At 30.3% G+C, this 24,098-nt stretch overlaps 2 protein-coding genes across 2 annotated transcripts; both read right to left on the bottom strand.

The window, feature by feature from the left end:
- Window positions 1-15: 15 nt before the first annotated feature.
- Window positions 16-15,645, bottom strand: LOC145942570 (uncharacterized). Its single transcript, XM_083049437.1, has 3 exons — window positions 15,166-15,645; window positions 1,329-1,499; window positions 16-988 (listed from the first exon to the last, which is right to left on the bottom strand). The coding sequence occupies exons 1-3, from the start codon at window positions 15,319-15,321 to the stop codon at window positions 902-904; spliced, it is 414 nt and encodes a 137-aa protein (XP_082905563.1). The 5' UTR covers window positions 15,322-15,645; the 3' UTR covers window positions 16-901.
- Window positions 15,646-21,352: 5,707 nt separating this feature from the next.
- Window positions 21,353-23,999, bottom strand: LOC145942573 (uncharacterized). The gene is made up of 6 exons (XM_083049439.1): window positions 23,433-23,999; window positions 22,998-23,139; window positions 22,367-22,770; window positions 22,107-22,273; window positions 21,804-21,885; window positions 21,353-21,700 (listed from the first exon to the last, which is right to left on the bottom strand). The coding sequence occupies exons 1-6, from the start codon at window positions 23,544-23,546 to the stop codon at window positions 21,647-21,649; spliced, it is 963 nt and encodes a 320-aa protein (XP_082905565.1). The 5' UTR covers window positions 23,547-23,999; the 3' UTR covers window positions 21,353-21,646.
- Between the last annotated feature and the right edge of the window lie 99 nt (window positions 24,000-24,098).

The following is a 24,098-nucleotide window of genomic DNA, read 5'->3' as shown; positions in this document are numbered from 1 at the left end:
AGCATGTAAATAGAAGTAATCATAAAAAGGTTCAGATAATTATATAATAGAAAATAAAAAAAGAATTAATATATATGTTAATATATTATTCTAACAATTAAGTATTTTTGCAGCATTTCAACTCTTATGGCATTTATGTTAATAATGATTCTCTTGTTCTATATTTTTTCGGCATAATGAATAACATTCCTCATTGCGTTTCAATTTCGTAGCGTTACATAATCGTAAAAAAAGTAACAATGTGAAAATTTGTCTATTTCAATCTTTAAAGTTCACGAAATAAAACATTTGTTTTATATCAGCATTAAAACGATATTATGAAAATCGTATATTTTTTTTTTTAATACGCTCATCGAATAACATTAAAGATAGAAAATAGTAGGATCTAGAAAGTAAGGATGCTATCTAAAAGAATAATCCATTTGCATAAAGCAGAAATCAAGGAAACCTGCATGAGATTTAGGTTTATACCCAACTATTTCATTTTAGTTGATATGCTTGAAGAGGGTCATTTAATAGGGATATAGGCTTTCATTCATTTACTTTATAAGCTAGAGAAGAAGTAAATATATATATAGATCATTCTTTCCCTACATGTGTGTCGCTTGTATGATCCGCGATAGAGGAGACGGGACGGCGATAGTCGCTGAGAAGAAGGACAAAGATATTTGTTTGGCGCGCCGGAAGAAGAGAATCGTTGACTCGACATTCGACAAATACGAGTAACTGCGCGAATCTGTGCTGCTGTACATTCTTGATCTTCACTTAATTACTTGACACTCTAGCCTGGAAAAGCACTGCTCTCGTTGTCGTGTTGCTGCAGATAAGTCGAGGAAATGATACGAAACGGCGCACTCTCGGTCTTCAGAATTGAGGAGAACTGACGGCGGCATGGTTATTATCACTTCCTCTTGAAGCACGTAACGGCATTGAAGTAACAGCGCCAATAAACTTGACCTTTGGCTTGTCCGCGTCGTTGTAAATCCATCTAGAAAAAACCAGGAGGATGATTAAGGACGTGCGCGTGTTATATACGAAACAATCGTATTTAAAAAATTCTCCTGTACGAATAAATTATCGTATGACTCAATTTAACTTCTTGTAAAGATTGCTGGTAGAGATTTTATATCCAGATTTATATTGTATTTGACGATTAAACTTTTTTTTATTAAAAAAACTTATTACAAAACTTTCCTGAAGATATGTAATATTGTTTTCGCGTAACAAGAAATATAATATATATTATTAGAAAGAATCCTTAAAATGCAAATCTAGATATATAAGAACCTCTCGAAGGGCTGTTTAAAAGTTAATACTGAATTCACTACCGTTTGGTCATCCGTCCCAGGGATTTCCGAGTTGGCTATAAATCGAGGGGCCGACGACTTGCTGCTTATACCTCTGCTTCCAATCACACCTTTTCCCTGATTATCGACGACTTTCTGTAGAGCTACCATTAATTGATCCAATAATAGAGCCGCCCTCTTTGGCACTACTACCTGTAAAAAAAAATTTTAATTAGAAGGAAATTAGGAATATTATAAAAATGTTTTCTAGTTTACACGCGCGATCGAATACTGTCATTGTTTAAAATACGCATTTTTCTTTTTATGTCAGAAATATACAGTCCAACTTAAAACACAAAGATAATTTTCAAACAATTATATAAGTATCTCTTTTGAAACCCTTTTGAATTATATATTAATATTTTTTTATAGTAATCTCTCGATAATATCTATATGTGGATGTCGATAGGATATCACGTATAATTTGATCGCCCAATGTTCTATATGTTTCGCATGTACTTAATAATACCATAATTTTACAAATTGTATACAATACGACCACTTAATTAGTTTATGATGCTCAAACGTGCTATTTTCATTTGTATCGTAGATTGAATTGTGACAATTCTCTTTGTGTCTTTCGTAAAAAAGCCCTTAATTAAAGTTCATTTCTGTGCATATCTTATATAATATAAAAAAATGCAAAATTGCAATTTCTGACGAACATATGCTGATAAAGTGTCCTGAAGTGACAAAAAACAGCAGATTAGTAGATCGTGAGTTTATTTTTTTAATATCATTCTAATTGATTTATTTAATTGTTAAATACGTATATTGATTAATTGATTACCAGTTAAGAGATTTAAAAGAGAGTTGTAAATTAAATAGAGAAAATTTTATCATAGTTACTCTGTCTCTCAAAAATATTTATATCCGGACAGAACTAAAAGATGCATAAAAATAATTGTAATATACATTTGGTTTCTCCTTTCTCTCTTTTCTTTTTTATTTTTGAAATATATAATGAAATAATGTTTAATGTGTGTGTATGTGTAAATATAAAATTTCTTTTCTCGTGAATTTTTTTACGTATTATTTTTTCGTAAAATTCTCTTATGTTTTTCTTACATTTAACTATAATAAATGTAATTTTAAATAATACATCTTTTTCATCATCATCCACTGGATAACGAGCGAATAACTACATTGCAGAAAGTTAATTAGAAGATATCGAAGTTTTAGTGCGCTAGTCGAGTAAGGAAGCGCGACGTTCTCGAAACCAAAGAGAAGAAAATATAGGAATCGAACCGTATCTGTTCGTCGTGACGAAAGGGGCAGTTTGTCTGTCCTGGAACTTAACAGTAGGACGAAAGATAAATCGACGATAAAAATAATGAGCGCTCAAGAGAACCCAGATGAGATTAAAGATACGCCCCGATGCTCTTAGCTTTTTAGGTACAAGGTAAGAGAATAATCAGAGCATGAAAGAGTCGATTACGAATTTTAGTATCTATCTTCGAGATATAAAATAGTTATTATCAAAATTATGTCGTAGTCGAGATTATAACAGCAACAAAAACCAATAAAGAAAGAAAATTGAATCAATTTTTTTAAAATAAAAAAATTTTTTCAGGGAAACAGAAAGCTTACGTGTCATACATTTAAAAAAAAGGAAAATATACATATTACAATATGATAATCCAATATAATAACCATTTTTGATATTTCTGGGATAAAACTCTTTCTAAAATGAGAAATTTAATTTGATTATTGCATATATTTTATAATTCTGTGAAATTTTTATAATTTATATATTTTGAATAGTAGAGAAATTAAAATATTAAATAAGTAATTTAATATATTTAAATATCAATCATGAAAAATGAAAAAATAAGAAAGAAAATAATAAAAGAACAAAAATTAAATTCAACATATTGATAGAAATTATTGATAGAAATTTTAATTGTTCTCGCACCTCAGCGTTTTATGTCTCGACAGTGCACTTCTTTGGTTTTCACTGTAGGCTTGACATTCGACATCACCGTTTTCGTCGAAAACGAATCCATATAGGCATGTCAGATATTATTCTCAATACTATACAATTGCGTTCTCTTATAAATGTTTTCTTGTAAACTCTTACCGACTCGCTTTCTTTCCGTATTGACATTTCTCTATACTTTACGATCCCTTTTTTGTTTGCATCGCCTTTCTTTTGCAAACAAACGGATAGATTTCATCCTTCAAATCGACTATTTTATCTTTTTTCTTGTAAAAAATTCTTTCTATAATACTGAGTCGCTCTTTTCCTTCGCTTTATTCGATATCTTTTCGCCAATATCACATTATGAATATATGACGTCGAATATTTTATAAATGCAGTTATATTTTCTTCATAGGTTTTGCAAATAACATTTTATATCAATTACTTATATAAATATTAAAATGCATTTGCTTCGCGTTTTCACAAACGCTTCAAGCTCGTAACATAGTTAATATTTCGATAAATTATGTATTACACGTATCAGGTTGATATAAATCAATTCACATTAGCATGCTTCATGATATTTTTTTGTAATAAGATTAGCATGATAATTTTTCGATTATTGTAACAGCATATTTAGGAGAAGAGTCAATCTGATTATCCATATTATTGCTTCAGGCCATTTGAAACTTCGGAGACGGTACAGACTTAGTTAACTCATTTATTATCGTATAGGTCGTTTATTAATTAGGCAATTTTGAGACGGCAAGCCAGATAATATTTCATTTACAATATGTGTGAATCTTTTCCCACATTTCTAATTTTTAGATGCTTTCATATATTTCTGTGTATAGGATATATCAAATCAACTCTTCAAATTGAATTAAAGAATTCGTATAAAAAGGAAGGTCGAGAAATCTGGAAGAAAAATATCTTGATTATTTATATACATATAAGATATTCTTCAAATATTCATGATTTTTGTTCTCGTAATTAAACCGCGCCGCGCAAACATTGAGATTGCCATGTCGGAATCTGTTCTGTACATTATTTGTCGAAGTAAACAAACAATCAATGTTGCGTAATACATTGCATCCTAGTTACCCTTTCTAGTTTATTCATTTTGGTCGATTTCCCAGAGGACCCACTGCCGGACACTTCTTTTCTTTCATTACCTACGCGACGTTTTATAGAAAGCGCACCCACGCAACTGGGATTTAGGTCCAATGAAGATTAGAGTCGTATAAGAGAACGGCTTTGCGAGAAGACGTAAATCGCTTACTCGATGTAAGATATACCCTGATATACCTTTTTTCGCGTGCGCGAAGCAACTTCCTGCATTCAAATAGCGCTCATTCATTCCTTGTCGATGTACACATGTATCGTTTAAAACACGCAATGAAACTACCTACGAGCTACGATATTCTTTCGGCAAAAGAACTTGGTTTCCTCGTAAAGCTTTCACGCTTTAAGTTTACTACTGATGTATTATACAAGTATGTCATGAATGAAAGTCCCCTGAATTTAGTTTAATTCTGAGGAAAAGATTTGAATTAATATTTAATAATCGTAATAATGACCTTACAATAATTAATGATGAGCTTTAGGATTGAACAAGAACAAAGCTATTTGTCAATTCATGAATAATTTATAAATAAATTTGGAGAAAATTATCTGGCCGTAGATTAACGCCAGCAAATCTAATAAAGAAATTTCTTTTTTCAGCAAATGTCGATATTAAATCTTGATAATGACAATTTAAGTATCAATAAAAATATTAAGAACGATTTCTTAGAGCAGGTGAGAAAATCACACAAGCTTTGCCGAGAAAGTATAGCAAACAATTATGTATTCAAATATATTTTATCAAAACGAATGAGTAATGAAGTTTTCTATATCAAGGAACGTCCCGCAAAATTTAATTGCTCGAATAGTAATGTAGTTGGAATTCCGATAAATCCTAACATTTAATTTTATTACATATTAAAAATTCCTGTACAGCCTACGAGGAGATAAAAAAAAACCTCTCTCATGAATAAAATTTTTTAAAAATTGATTTAGTAATTAACTTGTCGGACAAATTAAGACTATAAAAAAGTGATTTTAGTTATGCAGGATATTTTCTAGATTTCCACGAAATGTCTTTTCTTGCAGGTAATGTCTCGAACATTAATCTGATTGCGATTTTTTTAGCTGAAACATTGATTTAGACTACTGCGAAGTATTAGATGGCGAAGATTTTTATATGAGCTTACTATTTTGATACCAATAAAATAAATATATATACCTGTTTAAAAAAAAAAAAATATATAAACGTGATTCATATCAATGACACGCAATTATGAATGTTCTATTATTCAAACTGTTACGTTGGGCTTGAAAACCGTCGATTATTCCAATCAACGAAGTAAGTAGAACTGCCCCCCACTTGACGAAATAATTTTTAGCGAAGAAAAACACATCGATAGCGACCCGTTTGTGAGACGAATGTGAGACGAACGGAAGAAAAAGACGAAATGACTGGCCGCGGTTGCGATGCCGGACTCGGCAATCAACCGCGTTTAATTGCGACATTCACGAGCGCTTAAAAGCGTTATCGGCGGTTGCGAACTTTATTATTATTGTCACGCATACCAGATGAATGTCGAATTAAAGGGAAAAGTGAGAACAGAAATATCACCGCGCGTTTTTTTTAACTTTTCGCGAAAAACTCGCGATTTATTCACAGAGACGAGATCTACGTAGGTGCGCATTTGTATAATGCGTTCGACATTGTTTGAATGTGTATTTCATAAAACTGCGAGCAGAGAGTTATCAAGCGAGTTGATTTGTTCATTCGCGAGAACAATGCAGTTTTATAAAGTTGGCCTCTATTTTTTCAACGCTGAACGAGAGAGACAGAGAGAGGGAGAGAAATACGAAAGTTATAAAATAATAATTTCGGATTCGATTAATTTTCGAATTCTTAAAAGTATATATATCAAAATCATATGCATCACAAATGCATTATATACATATATATGTGATGATTTTAAAAATGTTATTCTATGTGAAAGTATTAAATTAATTTTGACATGGCGCGCAATTCTTTAATTTGAAAAATTAATCTGATATATCATCTAGAGTTTGAAATGTGCAAATTTCAAGAGAGAGAGACATTTAAAATAAATTGTAAATTCTTTCACGCCTACATAAATGTGCAACAAATATATTCGATTACCTCGAGTGATTGCCTATTCCAATAAAAAATTGATTAGAAGAATTTAGAAAATTAATTTGTAGATTCAAATATATGCTCTTTCTACGGTGAAATCTTTTAATATATATAACTTTTCTTCTCAATTGAAAATCATGTCTGGTAATAGTTATAATACTGTTTGGTATTTGTTGTCAATTCGTTAAATTAGTTCCACTAATTTACTTTAATAGTGCTTGGTCGTTTTAGTTGCATTGGGTTATTTTATGCTATTTTCGTCAAATTGATTTCTCGCTTGACATAATTGCATTTGCGTTCAAAGAAATTCTAATTACAATCGTAATTACGAAATTCCTCCGATTACGCCACCATTTGTCACGCCCGTGACTAATTTAATTGTTCTCAATAAACAACATGCGCGAATAGTGTCGTTAATGGAATATATCAGATATCGAAGTGTAATAGTCGTTAGCTGAGAGTAATTTTCTTGCAAGCAACAAGCGTAAATCTCAACATTGCAAACTTAGAAAGATATTGCACCGGAAACGTAATCCGACATGGTGAGATGTTTATCTCATCTAATTTTCTCATAAATCGAAAAGCTCTAGAAGAAGAGTAAACACATCTCGTTTCTTAATTCTATTATATAATAATTATTATTTAATAATAAATAATTAAATTAATATTAAATAATAAATACATTTCTTCGCATTTCTCGGTACAATGCCATTTTTAAAAAATGTTCAAATTTCAATAAGAATTTTGCGTCGAAATCAAATTGATCTCTTAACAAGTCCATTTTCTAATATTCATAAATACATTTATTATATTCCATGCATTTAACGGCATATGTTTTTTTTTGTCGCGAATTCTTCATCGCTCAATTCGTTGACGTTCCAATCGTCATAAGAAAAAGGAAAGTGGAAAGATTAAACGCTGGTGATGAAGTTGCCGGAAATAGAAACCTCAGAGTTAAGCGTCTGATTTATATTTCGTAGAGTCAACGCGTTGTGGAGGACAAATACTGAGATGAAGCAATTTCTCGAATGAGAGGCGGAAATCGAGAAAAAAATAGAAACATAAATGCGTCTGAATTAGAATATAGAAAATGCGCGGAGAAAATCGCAAGATCTTCAGTAAATATTCGCGTTAAAAAATACAATGCTATTTGCTTTAAGAAAAAAACGGATTTAACTTTTAAATTAAGAATTACCACTGCGTTGTTATGGAAAATAGGGATGCTTTTGTTGAATAAACTGAGAAACGTAATGTCGTAACAAGTTGCATATTGATAAGGTATAAACAATTTTACCTCTTTTAGTAAATCATGTCTAAAGAAAAATGTTACATAAAGACAAATAATCAATATAATTTAATAACAACATAATAATATAATTAGTAATATAAGGTTAATAATACAATTTACTGAAATATTATTAAAATATGTGAGAATAAAAGTTACTATCTCTCATATTCGAATAAACTTATTTATCAATTCTGCAAAAACTTGCAAAGATATATTCAGCACTTTCTGTATATGTATCTTTTTAAGGAATTTTTGAGGCATCGTAAAATAGAGCACTTTAAATTTCAATTTAGATAGCAAGTATGTCAAATATTTAAAAAACGCGAAAACAACGAAATGAAAGAAACGCAGGAAATTTGTTTAGATCTAGTTCATTCTCCGGCCTTTATCGATGTTGAAAATACAATAGTCAAGGGTGTACACAAACACTGCATACACGTAAATATATGCATAATTACGTATACAGTAAAATAAAATGTCAGAATATTTGTTTCTTTGTAATTAAAAGTTCTTATATAATATAAAGTGCGCAATAATAAAGAATATTGATTAATTATTAAAATTATATTATATACTTCAGAAAACAGAATATTGTCAGAAACTATACGCAAGAGAGTGAAAATCATGAAAGTTAAACTGAAGATAAAAGACAGGAAGTTCTCCTTTAGAAATTGTGTTTTAAACATAACTAGAGGAATGTAGCATCGTATTAAGACGTTTTCAAAGTAATAAACTAAGTTAAAGTTCTTGAACTTTAACTTTATTGCGAAACATAACAGAATCGCTTTTGTGTTAAAGTTCTGTAAGAAAACAATAGTGAACATATCATTAAATTCATGAAATTTTTTTAGTATATGAAATAAGAGTTTATATTTTAGCAAAATAATATATATAACATCTTAGTAATATCTATTTAAATTTACTTAAATATTTATTAAATTATTATTTAATACATATATACACACACGCATATATACATATGTTAAATTTTTACGTAGCAATTATATTTATATTAATTTGTTATTACAATATTGCAATAAAACGTATATTAAAGTATAAATGCGCAATAAATTTACTTTTATTTTTAAAAATAAATGTATTGATTGCGTTTCATGTTACGAGAACACAAAAGTATCGAATAAATTTGTAGTTTGTTAAAAATTGCACATGTGGCTTGCTTGTAACCACACATATTATATTACAAACGAAAGCGAAAATTCTCAACTTTTATTCTGCTAATCGATGAATAGTTTATTAACTCTTTTTCGATGTTAGAAAAAATAGTATAAAAAATACTCTAGAGCTATTATAATAAAAAAATGGCTAGATAATAAACGACATACTGAAAATAAAGATTAAAATATATAATTTTTAAAATTATGATAAAATATGTTGAATTCTTAAGAGAGTGTGGAAATTTAAAACAACTCAATTTCAGCTGATAAAAGCATAAAAAAATAGAAGCATACGTGTGTCTCATGTGTTTTAGTGTACTTTATACGGTCCAAAATTTTATTCATATCGAAAAAAGAGAAATGGGGACCCTCAAAGATATTTCTTTATGATTCCTAATGTATATACATTATCACTTATATAGCTTACATATATATTATATATATATATATATATATATATATATATATAATATATGTATATATACTGTATGTGTGTTGCGTGCTTAAAAAAACTGAAACACATTTATTCGATAAATAAAGCTCGCATAGGAGAATCGTTTCGTCATATAAAGGAAGTAACTTGCTAAAAAAGCTCACTTTTACGATGTCACGAAGAAACACCTCTCTCCAAATCTCCAGGCGAAATAACCATAAACATATTTATGACCATCTATAAGTTGGTCGATTCCAGACCGAATCAATGACATTACCGATGCAATAACGCGACTATCACCGGATAATATTTTTATCGGCATTTTAGCAAACATTTCCCATCACGACGCCTCGATCTCACGTATACGTTCGTGCGACCGGAATAGATTTAACGATGATTAGAATCATGTTAGTGCTAATCGGATAAACACGCGAGAAAACTGCGAGAAGGTAGATCGTTTTCTGGACAATTTGTCATCGTTCTAAGCCGACGTATTTAATTCTGATGATAAAACCTCACAGATTCACGCGAATGATTAGCGACGCATAGACGATAAAATTTATTATCGCGATGATGCAACTCGTCATCGCGTGCGTCCTTTAGAAAGACCGAGACGAAGACGAAAATTAATTTGAACATATACGGCAACGATCTCGGAGAGAAACATATATCAAAATGTTACAAGTTGCAGTCACGTATTCGTGCATTTGACATCCGCGCATATCCGCAGCAGATTTGATATCCCACGTCCAATTCAAAGCGATATTAGAGTACCATCCGTGTCAGATCTGTTGAAGCGGTCTGTCTGTTGAAGTTATATGTGTGTCATTCGAGTGAAAACTTTTCCAATTTGGAGTAAAAGCATCCCAAGAATGCGATTCAATTAAAAAACGCGTCGCGTTAGATTCGTCGTAATTCTGGAATATGTGAAATTTACATAAATCGTACAGAGATTGAGATTGTAATTCCTTTCCATATCACTCGTCGTTTAACACGTGTAAATTGCGAGATATTTCGCAAAATATGTATATGCACGATGTATTAAATAAAACGTTAGTGAACTAATATCCGACAACCATCGTTGTCGGACTTCGGTAAAGTTCTGCTAGATCAATAGAATATACGGTTAGCTGTTGGGATGCGAAATGAAGAGAATGCAAAAATGCATATATTTATTTTTCAGATGTGCGCAACGTAGTGTGAGAGACTTCAACGCCTGACATATAAGCGACATCTTCAGTTGCATACTCATCCCTCTATTTAGAATCATATGTTCTCTTTCCCTCCTCTCACTCTCTCATATAGACACTATATATTGTCGCTTCTTCGGATACTGATAAGTGAGCGATCTCAAAGCGGGTTATACCCGATGCAACTTGCGAAACAATACAGTGGAACTTGAGCAGAAATAGCGAAACAATGGAGCTCGCGGCTCTTGACACTATCGAGTTCTCTGTAACTAACAAGGGCACAATCTCACGCCTGTCTAATGTTCGTTACGAGTAATATCACTTAGTCTGTTTGAAATAACTGTAGAATTATTATCGTATGATGTCGCATATGAAAGAGACAGTTTGCGTTCTCTTTAAGAAATTTCCTAAATGACTGGCTTTAGCATATATTTTAGAAAGCATAAAAATATACACAGTTTGTGTAAACATTGTTAGAGTAATCCGAAAACAAAGGGCGGAAAAATTGCGCCTACGCGATAAATTTTCATATAATTGTGTAAAAATGTTTCATATATTTTCGTGCAAGCTCGCGATATTTTCATGCGCATTATCGATAATGTAAATATGTCATAATCTCTATTATAATATTGCGCGAGAAATAAATCCCTCCTGCTGCGAAAATACGTCATTTAGCAATTTTTGAATTTTCACATATTTTCACGTATTTTCAACGTGACAGTGACATTAGCAAAATATGCTTCAATAAGTCACGCGCGATTTAATTAACTCGTCACGCAGGTGAAATAATTATTTGTTACTCGATCCAATACTTGCCAACTTCTCTCCGGACGTAGCAACTACAAATATAATTTATACTAATTTGTACTAATTTATACTAATTAGAATTATTTAGATTTGAAGGTTGGACGCGCGCGCGTTAGAATTTTAGCAATAAAGTTGATAAAAAGAGAGACAGCGTAATAAAAGATCCATATCAATCTTTGCGCTCACATTGAATGCAATAATTAATCCCAACTGTGTTTCATTATATTCACGTATATCAGAATACTTTTTAATCCTCCAGCTTTATTTCAGAAAATAAAAAATATAATTATAGCATGAAAATATAACGAGAGTAAAAACTATTTGTGTGAATTAGTGTGTAGATTACAATATCTATTTTTCCTGTGAGTTATATTCTTGGATTATAATTTTTTTAACAATATGTTTAGCTTATTTTATAGTATAATTTATATAAATATATAAAATATGAGAGAGAGAGAGAGAGAAGAAAAATCGCAATAAAAAGATACTGCATATTATATTAAAATACAATAATTTTGAATAAATATTGTTCCATGTATTAATTATGTATTGTTTAGCTATATAAATATATAAAATTTAATAATAAATAAAATAAATTTTGATTAAAAAATTAACTTGCAAGTTATAGGCTGTTATTTATTTATTTTTAAGAAATGCTAAACATTTTAAACAAAATTTAGAAAAAAGATATTGGCATAAACTAGTATATTAATTTCAATAATTTTCTTAATTACGAAAAATGTACAAGGAAATTATAGATATACATATAGTCTGATAGTATGCAATGCCAAATGAATAATTAAAATGTAACGACAATAGTAGAAAGGTGATTTATAATATTTCATTTCTAAAAATGTCTGAGCAAAAGAAATAAAAATGTTATCGATCTAATAAAACTTAATTTTTTTGTAATAGCTACATAAAAATATGAATTAATTTATAAATCTAAATTAAATCATATTATCTATACATACATTAATTTTGAAGCAAATTGTTTCAAAATAGTAATTTCAGAAGTATCTTAGGATTGACATCAGATAATCTTTGTATCGCTGAAATTAGGTGAATTAAATAGAATTAAATAGAATCGATAAAAATTTCTGCAAAATTGAATATATATCTTAATTTTCTCTCTTCTTTCGTTTATTATCAAAATATACTAATATTATGTTCCTTGTGAAGATTTAGTCTAAATTTCAGATAGATGATTTTTTCAAGTGCATGCGTATTTTCGTCTTATCTTCACCGACGAATTTCTCAATATTACTGTTACAATTTGAAGTTGTAAAGAGGACATTTTATTTAATGTTTCGATTTACGATAACAATACTATAGGGATATCGTGGGGTGCGCGATTCCACGAACGAATTAATGCATATCCCCGAAGAATTCGTTGACGCTAATCGAAACGGGAGTTAATCGAGAAGGTGGATCACGGAAATGAACCGTCGACAAAGCTGCGCGACAATGTGTCTCCGTCTAAACAGAGGATCATAAGTTCTAGCTGATTGAATTAACGATGCGGGATTATTAGCAAGTAATGGAAACGTCGTCTGCGAAGTTAATAATTTCAGAGAGTAAGTGGGACGAGGCGTTCGTAGTTAAAACGATACAATGTTGCAGTCATCTCTGTTCAAGTTTCTTCGATCGGTTCGCAAACTTTCGTAGTAAGCATAACTTTGAAATGCATGATATTCACGAGAACGAACTGCGATTAAATATTTTATTATTTTAGTCAATCGTGCGTGAAAGATCCACGATTAATTAACGTGAGATTTAATTTAATTAACAAGGCGAGTGCGCAAGATAATTAATAAGGAAGATATTATTAAGTTTGCTCCAAATTGAACGTATTACTGTTTCTCTAATTGAGAGTTGTGACAAGCGATGTTTGTCGAGTGTTTGTCATGGCTTAGCTAGATTTTGGTAATATTAACAATAAGATAAGAATAAAAAACAAGATATTGCTGTATTAAAATAAAAAGGAAAAAAAATTGCATTGCAAATATTGCAAAATCTAAATACCGTCAGAAGTTGACGTGCAATTTTATGCATATATCAAGTATAATATAATTTTGCAAAAATAATAATTCTTAAAAAATTTAATGAATTTCTAAAGTACGATCAAATTAAATATCTTAGAGAATAAATTAATGTATTTTTTGCTTATAGAACAAATAAATTAAATTTAGTTTATCATTCGCTGTATCTTTATCCTTAAATAAACCTATTATTGCATTGCCTAAACATCCCATAACATTATGTGCTGACATAAACTCATGAGACAGAAAAGAAGAAACTTTTAATAACAGTATTAATGGAATAAGGAATCAAACGAATCGAATCGTGATAAAATTATACAACTAGAGGCGGGAGAATTTTTAACTAAACTCTTTTTCTTTTCGTAATATTTTCTTATCATTTGATGGCGATACTTTTTTCTCTTTTTTTGTAACAACCATCGATATTTGATAATCAAAAATATACCAATATATCGAACATGTATGAAAATACTCTAAAAAGAATCGCGTAACAAATAATAGCTTGTGTATTGTATTCGCGATATTGTATCGTGTTTCAGTTCTCGGTATAAAATTTTCGAAACATAACTTTAAATAAAAAATAGAGATTTTTTGTATGTATATAAATATCAAATTATAATTAGCAATATAATACAAACTCAATTAAATATAATGACGTATACATTTTAGCAACAGAAACATATTATCAAGAATATGCAAGATATTTTACTGGATTACAATATAAACTTTGTAAAGTCTTTGATCTATCCTAGTCTCTGGTTTATCCTAGTAGAATTAATCTCGGTAGTTGAGCTACGTTGACTGAAATGATCTATAATATAATCTATGTTGCGTAAGGCGATTATAAATTTATAAATTGTCAATTCTATGCATTAAAAGAACCGAGGATATAATCCTTTAAACGGTGGTTGCATGAACTGTCGCAAGCGACTGCGAACGTACGATAGTTAAAGAAGAACGTATTATGTAAGACATATGTTTGCGAGAATCCGAAAAACTTTCTCGTTTTGCTTTCAAGGTAGGAAATGTAATAAAAAAAAGATTGTGCGGAAATTTGAAATTTCACCGATCAAAAGAAAAATAATGAAGATCAAATAGCGACAGAACAGATGCGATACCGTAAATGAGTATCGGACTTATCTTTTTTCATTTTCGTGTCTGTGTAATGCAATTATCAAAGGGGAAACAACGATTTCCGGATGCTGGTGAACAGAAAAAAAACTCATCGACGGACAATATTTAATGGATTTCTCATACCCCTGCTCTTGTACCCTCCACTTTTTCGAGACTCGGGGGGGAAAAAAAAAAAAAAAAAAAAAAAAAAAAACAGTTTTGCATTACACTTAAGCAACGTATATTTAAGCAACCACTTTTTATATAATCTTGCTGTGAAGTCAGATTCCCCTTCATTTCTACTCAGAATATAAGATCGATCGTATCTCGATCTCATTATGATTTCTGCTGAATTCTATTTTTACTATTTTTTCATTGACCATTCAATTTGGCAAAATGATTTAATAAAGTATGCGATGTATAGTAAATCGAGAAGTCACAGAATAAAAAATATAAAAAACAATAACATAATTTTCTCAGCTATATATTTACATGCATCTGCATAGGTATTCATATGTATATGTATGTATAGAAATCAGTATGATCATTTTTACTGAACTTGTATAAGAAAAGTTTGCACAAAACGGAATCAAATTAAACTCGCGCGTATGGGATTAACGATGCTTATTTACTCACCGGATAATCATCGTATTTGGCCGAGTAATCGGGATAATCGACATTAGCGATATTGTTGGCCGCGGAGCTCCTCTTCCCGATGATACGCTGACCGAAATTACCGGTGATAATCGGCACCATAGCTACCACGATCAACGGAATGAAGCTGATGCCCATATTAATCGCGCGTGATCCTGAATCCTGTCGCCGGATATACGTTCTTACCACGCCGATAGGTCCACCTCGACTTACGACATGCGAAAGAGATGGTTCCCGAAAAAAAGGATCGCTTTCGAAGATTTCGGATATCCGGTTCCCGCCAGTCCTTTGACGAAGATGTCGTCTCCGGAACTGCTCGATCTCGATCTCAGTTCCTCGATATTAAGCACGTCGCCCCGGTGTTTTCGAGGAAGCGCGAAGGATCCTTCGGTGACCCGGAGCCGGGGTGCACCGACCACCACTTAAGTATTCTGAACTTCAGCCAAGCTTGATGGCCGTACGTTGGGGGACGCAATGTGACGCTCGCGGTGGACAGCTACGCTCCTATATACTTCGGTCTACGTGGTTGACATTACGCAAGCGCTAGGACTTTGGCGGGGAAGAAATTGCGCGACCGTGTGTTCACCACAAGTGTCCTATTCACGTCAAATTAATGAGCAGATTATAGTTAAGGATACAATACTTGCCTAATTTTCTCTCTTTAATATAAACCTAATTATAGATTTCTTCTCTTTTAAAGAGATTAAAGGGTTTGTGTATGCAGTCAGAATAAGTATGAGAAAACAAGTTAAGTAATAAGTTAATCTTCCTTTGCCTTCATTAACGGAAGATAATTGAAACTTTTCTTCTCCTTTGTAAGATAAAGCACGCCGGATTTTATCTTACAAAGATTGTAAGCTTTGAAAATGGCTTGTATAAAGTTATTATTTTTACATTCGTAGAAAGATAAATCGAGTAGAATTAGCTGTTTACCTTTCCTAAATGTTGAGTATTCATCCCTTGAGTATTTATGACGCGTTTCTTTTCGAAACCTCAACAAAATATTGGCAACGCATCTAACGCTTTTTTTCTTTCTGATATTTGACATTAATTTTTACACGTTCATCAGGTAATAAATAAAATTAGTAATAAAGTAAATAATAAATAAATAAATTAGTAATTAATCAATTTATTAATAAAATAATAAATTATTACTGATATAATTATTAAATATATAAAAATTAAAAATAAACTTAATAGAGAATAAATTAAATTGTTCTTCATCTTTCTAATTGTAAGTATAAAACACATATTCTTTTGTCATGTACTCTATGCAAAATTGATTCATGTTAATATTAACTTAGTAAGAAATATTAAATTAGTAAGAAGACAAACCGAATAGTACAGTATATTACAGTACCTATATCTATATCGAATATAGTATATGTCTATATACTTTTTTTACTTTTTGAATAAAATCTGAAATTTTCTTTTTGTTTTAAAGACAGTTCAAAGTTGAATTTATCGATAGAAAATCAAACAATAAGTTATTCAATTATTCTTCTGGAAAAAGATATATATAAAGCAAACTCTTTCTAGACTCTTTATCAAACATATCTTTGCGCTTTCAAAAGAATAAAAATGTTATTGCAAAAAAATAAAATCTCTTACACTTGTGTTATCCAATTAAAAATCTTCGATATCTTAATGTTTCATAATAACTTTGCGTTTTTTGTCCATCTACTTAAAATGATATTATTAGTAGTTGTGATGAAAATTATGATGTTACGTAAATGTCAAATAACAAGATAATTATCACTTTCGTTTTTCGTTACAGCATTCGAATTGATAATTTGCGAGATGTCTTGTAATTTACAGTTTGTATTTCAGTAGATGTGTACAATTTTCTGACGGTTTAATAGGTGTAACTGGGAATAGAGGCGTGATAAAGATGATTGAGTGGAAGAAATAATTCTAAAATGAGAGAGAGAGAGAGAGAGAGAGAGAGAGAGAGAGAGAGAGAGAGAGAGAGAGAGAGAGAGAGAGAATTTATTTTTATCTCTTTGCAAAGGGTTATAACTTTCTATTTCTTACAGTATAACCCATCGTAATTTGTGACTGATAAATTGTAATGCACTGTATCTCCCTCCAGTTGACAAATTATAAATAATTAATGAACATTCGAATAAAATAATACAAAATTTCATTAGCTATCCTTTATTTAATTTTTAAAAAAAATTAGCACGTTAATAAAATATTTAATTAATTTGATAATCTTTTCTTTCTAATTAAATAATCTTTTCTTCAAAAAATCATTATTAACTTTTCAATTAGTTATAAAATATACAACTTTAATTTTTTTAAATTTAGCTATAAATTAAAGCGAGATATTTCTCTCTCGTTCTCTCTCTCTTTCTTTTGAAATATCACGTGTACCTTGAGAAATCAGAGAATCTAATTCTCTAGAGTTACGAAAGACATCTATCGCGCCGTAGCAAGGGTCTTGGTGTATCCGTCTCTCATTAACGGACATGGCAATGCGACGACGTGTCGCTCGCAATTATCTACAAAATGGCTGAGTTTTATCGACCGTCTGTCTTTCAGTGGAGTTATAACCGTGAGTGGGAGTTATTGCTTGTAGACGTGCGTAAGAATTCGAAAGAGCGCAAGAGCAGAGATGAACCTTTAACGGAGTTAAGGGTTAATCATTTTTCAGAATGTCAATGCGCGCAGCACGGTTTTCTCTTTCGTTTCTTCTCTCATTTCTCCTCTCACCATCCTCATCGAAATTACGCGAATCGGCGATTTTTTCTCGTGGGAAATTTCTCCTCTATTCCTAACAGATGCACTCATTCCTCTCTCGCAAATACGAAAAGTCAGGGCTGCTTTATGTAAGCACTATATATTATAACTATATTGCATAAAAAAATTTGGAAAAAATACTATCTTTTTTGCGCAAAAATAAAAATTGTATTTTAAAACATGTATTTATTCTCATCAATTATTATTAAATAATTATTAAATTAAGTTTGAATAATGTATCTACTACGTTTCATTTTCCTTTACCGTCTTTATAATAAAAATAAAAAAATTACCACGTTAATTTTAAAAATACAAAAGTATTATAAACTAAATATTTTTGCGCATTCTTTCTGATCGTTTTGCATATTTATGTGTATATGCATGTGTGTGCGGATACTGGGTAATGTTTTCAAAGCCGACACAATGTATTATCGTCCCGATAAATAGCGTTCTCTTACAAAAGTCATCACTGTTGAAAAATCGCGGATGCGACAGGTGTTTCGAGAGAACGATGAAAAAAATCGATTTAATTAAAGCTGTCAGTGTCACGTACGGCCGATAATTAACGACTAATAACTTTCGTTTCACTGTCTTCCACATGATAAACGGTCGCTTGCGTTCGAACATTCTTAGAAATGCTATACGTTGAAATAAAATATTGTCGTTAAATGTTAAAACTTCGTCTTCCTTTAATCCTTTTAAAAGAATTATAATTAACATTATATTTTTTTTTACGTTACATCCGGAGTCCTAGGAAATGACATCTTTGTCAAAATCATATCATTTTTTATATATTCCAACAACACAGCTACTATCTAGCTATAAATATTAAATGGCGCATTACGTGATTAGCGGCCGTACGATTAATTAGCTAATTATGGGATTAAATCTGTTTAACTCACTCCTGTGTGTAGGCGACACGATTTTGGCTTTGAAATCGTTGCTCATTGCGTAAGCAATAAACTATTGTGTCGAAATAAAAGCAAATTAGTCATCTCGTAATTTGTAACTTTAAACAATTGTATCTCTATTGCACGTTACAGCGTAATCTGTAATGTAATCTCGATCTAATAGTAGCAATATTATATAACTCTGATTATTATAATGCGTTTTAATATAAAATAATTCAATATAAAAAATAATACACAAAATTAATTTGATTATAAAAAAAAGAATTTAAATAGAAGAGAATAATATATATAAATGTAACAAAGTTAATTTAATTAATCAGTAATTTGACGTAGAGACAAAATGACTATAATATTTTTTAATGCTCTTTTTATACTTCTTCAGTTTTTTCCTATAATTCCGGATTGTTACACACAGAACCTTAAGACATTTTTCAATAAAGTCTTCAGTGAAAATCTCAAGATGTGTGACCTTTTCCAATCAATCTCAGAGTAAAGCATTGTTATATATCGCGTAAGTCAATATAGTTATTACATTATGTGTTTATTTCATCGAATTAATTTATAGAAATCGAAAGATAAAACGTTCTCTAAAACATTTGTTTATCCAAAACAAATTTATTATATGTAATTGTGTAAGAATCTCTTTTTTACATAATATATCTAAGTCTAAAAAGAGAAATATTTATAGCTTTATATTATATCTTAAATTGATCGACATATACAAATTATTTACTTCGATGATGTAGAAGAAAGTATTATTAATTTGATGATTAGACAGGAATCCGTGATATTATTAAAAGAAAAAAGATCTGTCTCTTTCTCTCTTTTGACTAATTTAATTCTTTTAATAATTTAATAATGTAAATATAATAAATATAATAATTTAATAATGTAAATTTAATTGCAATTTTGAGTGAATCTCTTTATTTACGTAAAATATCTGCTCCCAAAAGAAAAATATGTATTTTCTTTTATCCTTATTATTAATTTAGACTTCAAAGAATTTTTGCAATACAAGAAAAAGAAATATCTCTTTTTCTGAGATATGAGATTATATTTAGATATTTTTAAAAATATACACAATATCACGTTTAAAAATGATCGCACATTTAATTTTAAGTTAGTAAATTTAAAAGTTCAGTAAATTAAGTTGGATACTTAAAATACATCTACCAAACATATTAAATATAAAACATATCAAATATTAAGTGCACAATTTCTCTCTATATATATTTAAGAAAAACAGGAAGTCATTAATCTGACTCACTCGTAATTTGCGGTAATATTAGAATGGAATTGTTCTTCTTAATTATATATTTTCACCTCCACACATGAGAAAGGTTAAAGCCAGAGGTCATTATTCTCTATGGTGCATATTTAGCACCGGGGGCGCGATATTCACACGCGACAAATAAAATTCGATATCGGAGGACCGCCGCATTTAACGCTAGATATATGTGACGAGAATATCGAGGTAGAATTTTGCGGAGATATAAGTCCGGTTCCGCTCGATATTTCATTATTATATATTTCGATTTATGATATATTATTCGACTTTTATAATCATAATTTCTTTTCTATTAAAGGGCGCGCGATTGTGTTGCAGCGGTCGCGGAAATATACCCCCGTTGACGTCGTTGTTGCGGAAGTCGATGGGTGTTCGGACCGGACTTAATGGGGGACTCGGAAACGACCGGAGCTCGCGAGCGAGGCGTTAAACTGTCCTAAAGGTTTCCCTGGTAGCACTTAACCACCCGCTGATCCGCATTTCTTTCTGTCGTAGAGTGACGAGGTAAACAACGACGTTGCGTTTACTCGATGACAGCGTGGGCGACGCTAAATAATATTTTTGCCACTCTCGACGACTTTCGATGTGACGCGAGAATGAAATTTCAAGTACATTTTCGAGATTCGGGCTTTGCTAATTAACCGATTACATGCCGAAATATTAAATATATATATTAATATAATGGAAGTAACGTCAAAACTCTTGGCAAATATTTAATTTTCGTTCTTATCAATTGTATAGAAAAATTAAAATGAAAATAATTTGTTAAAAGATATAAAAATAGAAATTATGTTTCTGTATATAATGAATATGCTTGTTCCGAAAGAGCGGCTTACGCATAAAATAATCCGAAGCGCCAAAAATCGATATGCATCATTGAACACCCTGTCTTTTTTTATCGCTTTAATAATCGCGCCGTCGCGATCTGATATAGGTTAGTTCAACGCCCACGAATTTTATCGTCCGATTGACGTCCCTTCTGCATTTTGTCGATATTCTCTATATCGGAGAAGAGGAGAGAAAAAGCAAATCGGCTTATACGAAATAGTATTGGCCATCGATCGCTTTTCTTCTATGTTTCTCCTCTTTCTCCATATAATCGCTTTTATAATTGCATTAATATGCGAATACTGAAAACGCGAATAATATCGTACATTTCGCATAGATAAAAGAGCACAACGATACATTGTCACGAAATCGTAGAAAATACATTCAAGTTACTGACCTTGTTGAGAAATTAAGACGACACGATGTGTTGCAGAAGGAAAGCGGGAAGCGAATGATTTTGAAAACAGAGAGAGGTGACTGTACATAGTCGCCCTCTATATTTTTTTTTCAAGCGGTCGATAAAAAAGAAATCTTTTATATCGACGACTAATAAGTAATAAATTAATGACAATAGAGACAATTAATTTTATCTTCGTCTCTATATCTGTCTCCTGTCACTTTTGTCTGATTAATGAAGACATCCGAAACGAGTGTGATTCAACACATTGTTTACTTCGAAGAGCTATCTATTCTGTTAAGGAATTGCGGATGTTTCTACAATCCCCGGTGCACTTTGAGCGCGTTCAGCCTGAAATTTTTTACAATTGTCATTTTCAATATTTCACTTAAGCGTGTATAGTTATTTATATTTTCATTGTTTTATTTAATTGTTTAAATTTTTGTGAGATTACCTTTACGTCTCCAAAATAATCGACAGATTGAGATAATTTAGAGAGCAAAGCGATTTTCTCAGTTTTGTTGATTAAAGTTGATCTAAAAACATAAGAAAAATATACTAGTAAAAAATATATAAACAATTATATTGTGCATATATATTAATATAGACTAAATTTTAAATTTAAATATAATTTAACATTGTATATATATATATATGCGTGTATATGTGATAATACATCTGCATACGATGCTGGTGTTATAATAAAATAAAATATCTTTTTATATATATGATTGTAGATATTTCTTTAATAGCATACCTTGTACTGCTTTGTGATGATAATTTCTCAATAATCTTAGCGTCTATATTAATCTTTTTTGGTCTTTGCATTTGACTTTTTAATTTTTCTATGTTCTGTGTAAGTTGATGAATTTGTACCTTTAATGTTGCATTTTCATACATCAGTCTATTATTCCTTTGTACAACCTGAGATTCACATATGATATATAATATAGTCTAATTCAAAAATTATGAGTGATAAAACAATATATATATATATATATATTTATCATTATTTACTTGTAAAAATTTAGCTTTACTGAGAGGCAACGATTCTTGAAACTTCTCCGATACAATTAAATTAAGCTCCTTTCTTGCCTCGTCTAACTTTTCCATCATTTCTGCCATTACTAGCAGATGCTCGTGCAACAGCTGATCCAATTTATATCTTAATGTGTCCTTGGCATGTTTCATGCGAAGAAACTTTATACATATATTATATGTAACTTCATTTTTATTCACCAATTCCTCTCTAAGTCGCTTATTTTCTGTTTCTAAAATATCTTGCGCTTGTTCCAATTCCTTATGCCGTTGTTGCTGAAACTTAGACACGTTACCAGTATATTTAGATCTGTATCGTTGCATTTCTTCGATAAAGTGTTCTTTCTCCCTTTGATAAAAAAATTTCTCATCATCTAACTGTTCTACAATAAAAATAATATACAATTTTAAAACATTATAAATATCTGTTGAATTAATAGTTTCTAGAATTATTCCTAATAAATAACCAAGTTCTGCGTAAATCTGGATGAAGATATGCAAATATTTTATTTATATTATCAGTAAATAATTTAATCAAAAATGATACTAGCAGTGCCCCAAATTAATATGCATATATACTTTGCAAAATTTTATAATAATCAAGTCTTACGTCTAAGATTTCTATTACATCTTTGTTGCTTCTTTAGCTCTGTCAATAATCTTCCTTTCTCTCGATGTGTGTTTCCCAATTGTGTATCTTTTATTTGTATAGCATCTTCTAAGTTTACAATAACTTTATTCAGTTCTGTTATCTAGATGCAAATAAGATTAAGAGAATTACAATTATTGACAATATTGTTACATTATTAATATGAAAAAATATATAGACTCATATTCAATTTTGCTATCTAGATGCAAATAAGATTAAGAGAATTACAATTATTGACAATATTGTTATATTATTAATGATATGAAAAATTATATAGACTCATATACAAATGTATCAATCTTACTCATCTAAATATCTATGTTTCATCTATATGTATAAATATGGGCTTGATATATAATCATTAATTATTTGCAGTCATGTAAAATACTAACATACTTGTTTCTGTAAAGTTACTACTTCATCATCAATTATGTCACATTCTGCAATGTTCTGAGGGACTCTGTTCTCTGTGATATTAGTAGAACATTTATTCAAGTTAATATTCTGCATATCACAATATTTAACTCCAAAAGCCAATCTGTAACATGTCTATTTGATAATTTTTTATTTGCTCTGCTATTTAATTGATTATATCACATCACACTTCGTTAAACACACTTTAGTTAAATATCCAAGAGTTATAATTTTTGACTGCTTTTGTATATAAATCTATTTAAAACTCGATATGTATTAAAAAAATGTTTTTCCTTTATATATTCTTCCTTATGTAAGCTATAAGTAAAAGAAATTGACATGTTGTACATTAATTCTCTAGAAAGTGTTTATATGCAAAAGTTACTTATCAGATATATGAGAGACATTAGACATTAGATTAAATTAAAGACAAATAAAAGACGTTAAAAATGTCAACAAATCTTGAATACAATCATGAATATCATATTCATAAGTCTGAAGGGAATTTCCAAAATAATTTTTTTATGTATAACATACTTTATATATATATATATACTCTCAGAAATAAAATATTTCTTTTTCGTCAATAATCACGATATGTATAATGTAGAAAATTCGCATTGAAAATCGTTGCTCTCTACAGAACAG

The sequence above is a fragment of the Prenolepis imparis genome, unplaced genomic scaffold, assembly GCF_030444845.1.
Source record: "Prenolepis imparis isolate NDT839.2.m4 unplaced genomic scaffold, iyPreImpa1.0 SCAF_11, whole genome shotgun sequence".
Lineage (NCBI taxonomy): Eukaryota > Metazoa > Arthropoda > Insecta > Hymenoptera > Formicidae > Prenolepis > Prenolepis imparis.
This window is presented reverse-complemented; position numbering and strand designations above follow the sequence as displayed.

Excerpts from the sequence above, each read along its gene's own strand:
- LOC145942570 (XM_083049437.1), bottom strand. The coding sequence starts at position 15,321 with ATGGGCATCAGCTTCATTCCGTTGATCGTGGTAGCTATGGTGCCGATT. Across the intron at positions 1,500-15,165 it reads CCAAATACGATGATTATCCG|GTAGTAGTGCCAAAGAGGGC; the intron begins GTGAGTAAATAA and ends TTTTTTTTACAG. Across the intron at positions 989-1,328 it reads CTGGGACGGATGACCAAACG|ATGGATTTACAACGACGCGG; the intron begins GTAGTGAATTCA and ends GGTTTTTTCTAG.
- LOC145942573 (XM_083049439.1), bottom strand. The coding sequence starts at position 23,546 with ATGCAGAATATTAACTTGAATAAATGTTCTACTAATATCACAGAGAAC. Across the intron at positions 22,771-22,997 it reads ATGTAATAGAAATCTTAGAC|AACAGTTAGATGATGAGAAA; the intron begins GTAAGACTTGAT and ends TTTTTATTGTAG. Across the intron at positions 21,886-22,106 it reads TCATCACAAAGCAGTACAAG|ATCAACTTTAATCAACAAAA; the intron begins GTATGCTATTAA and ends TTATGTTTTTAG.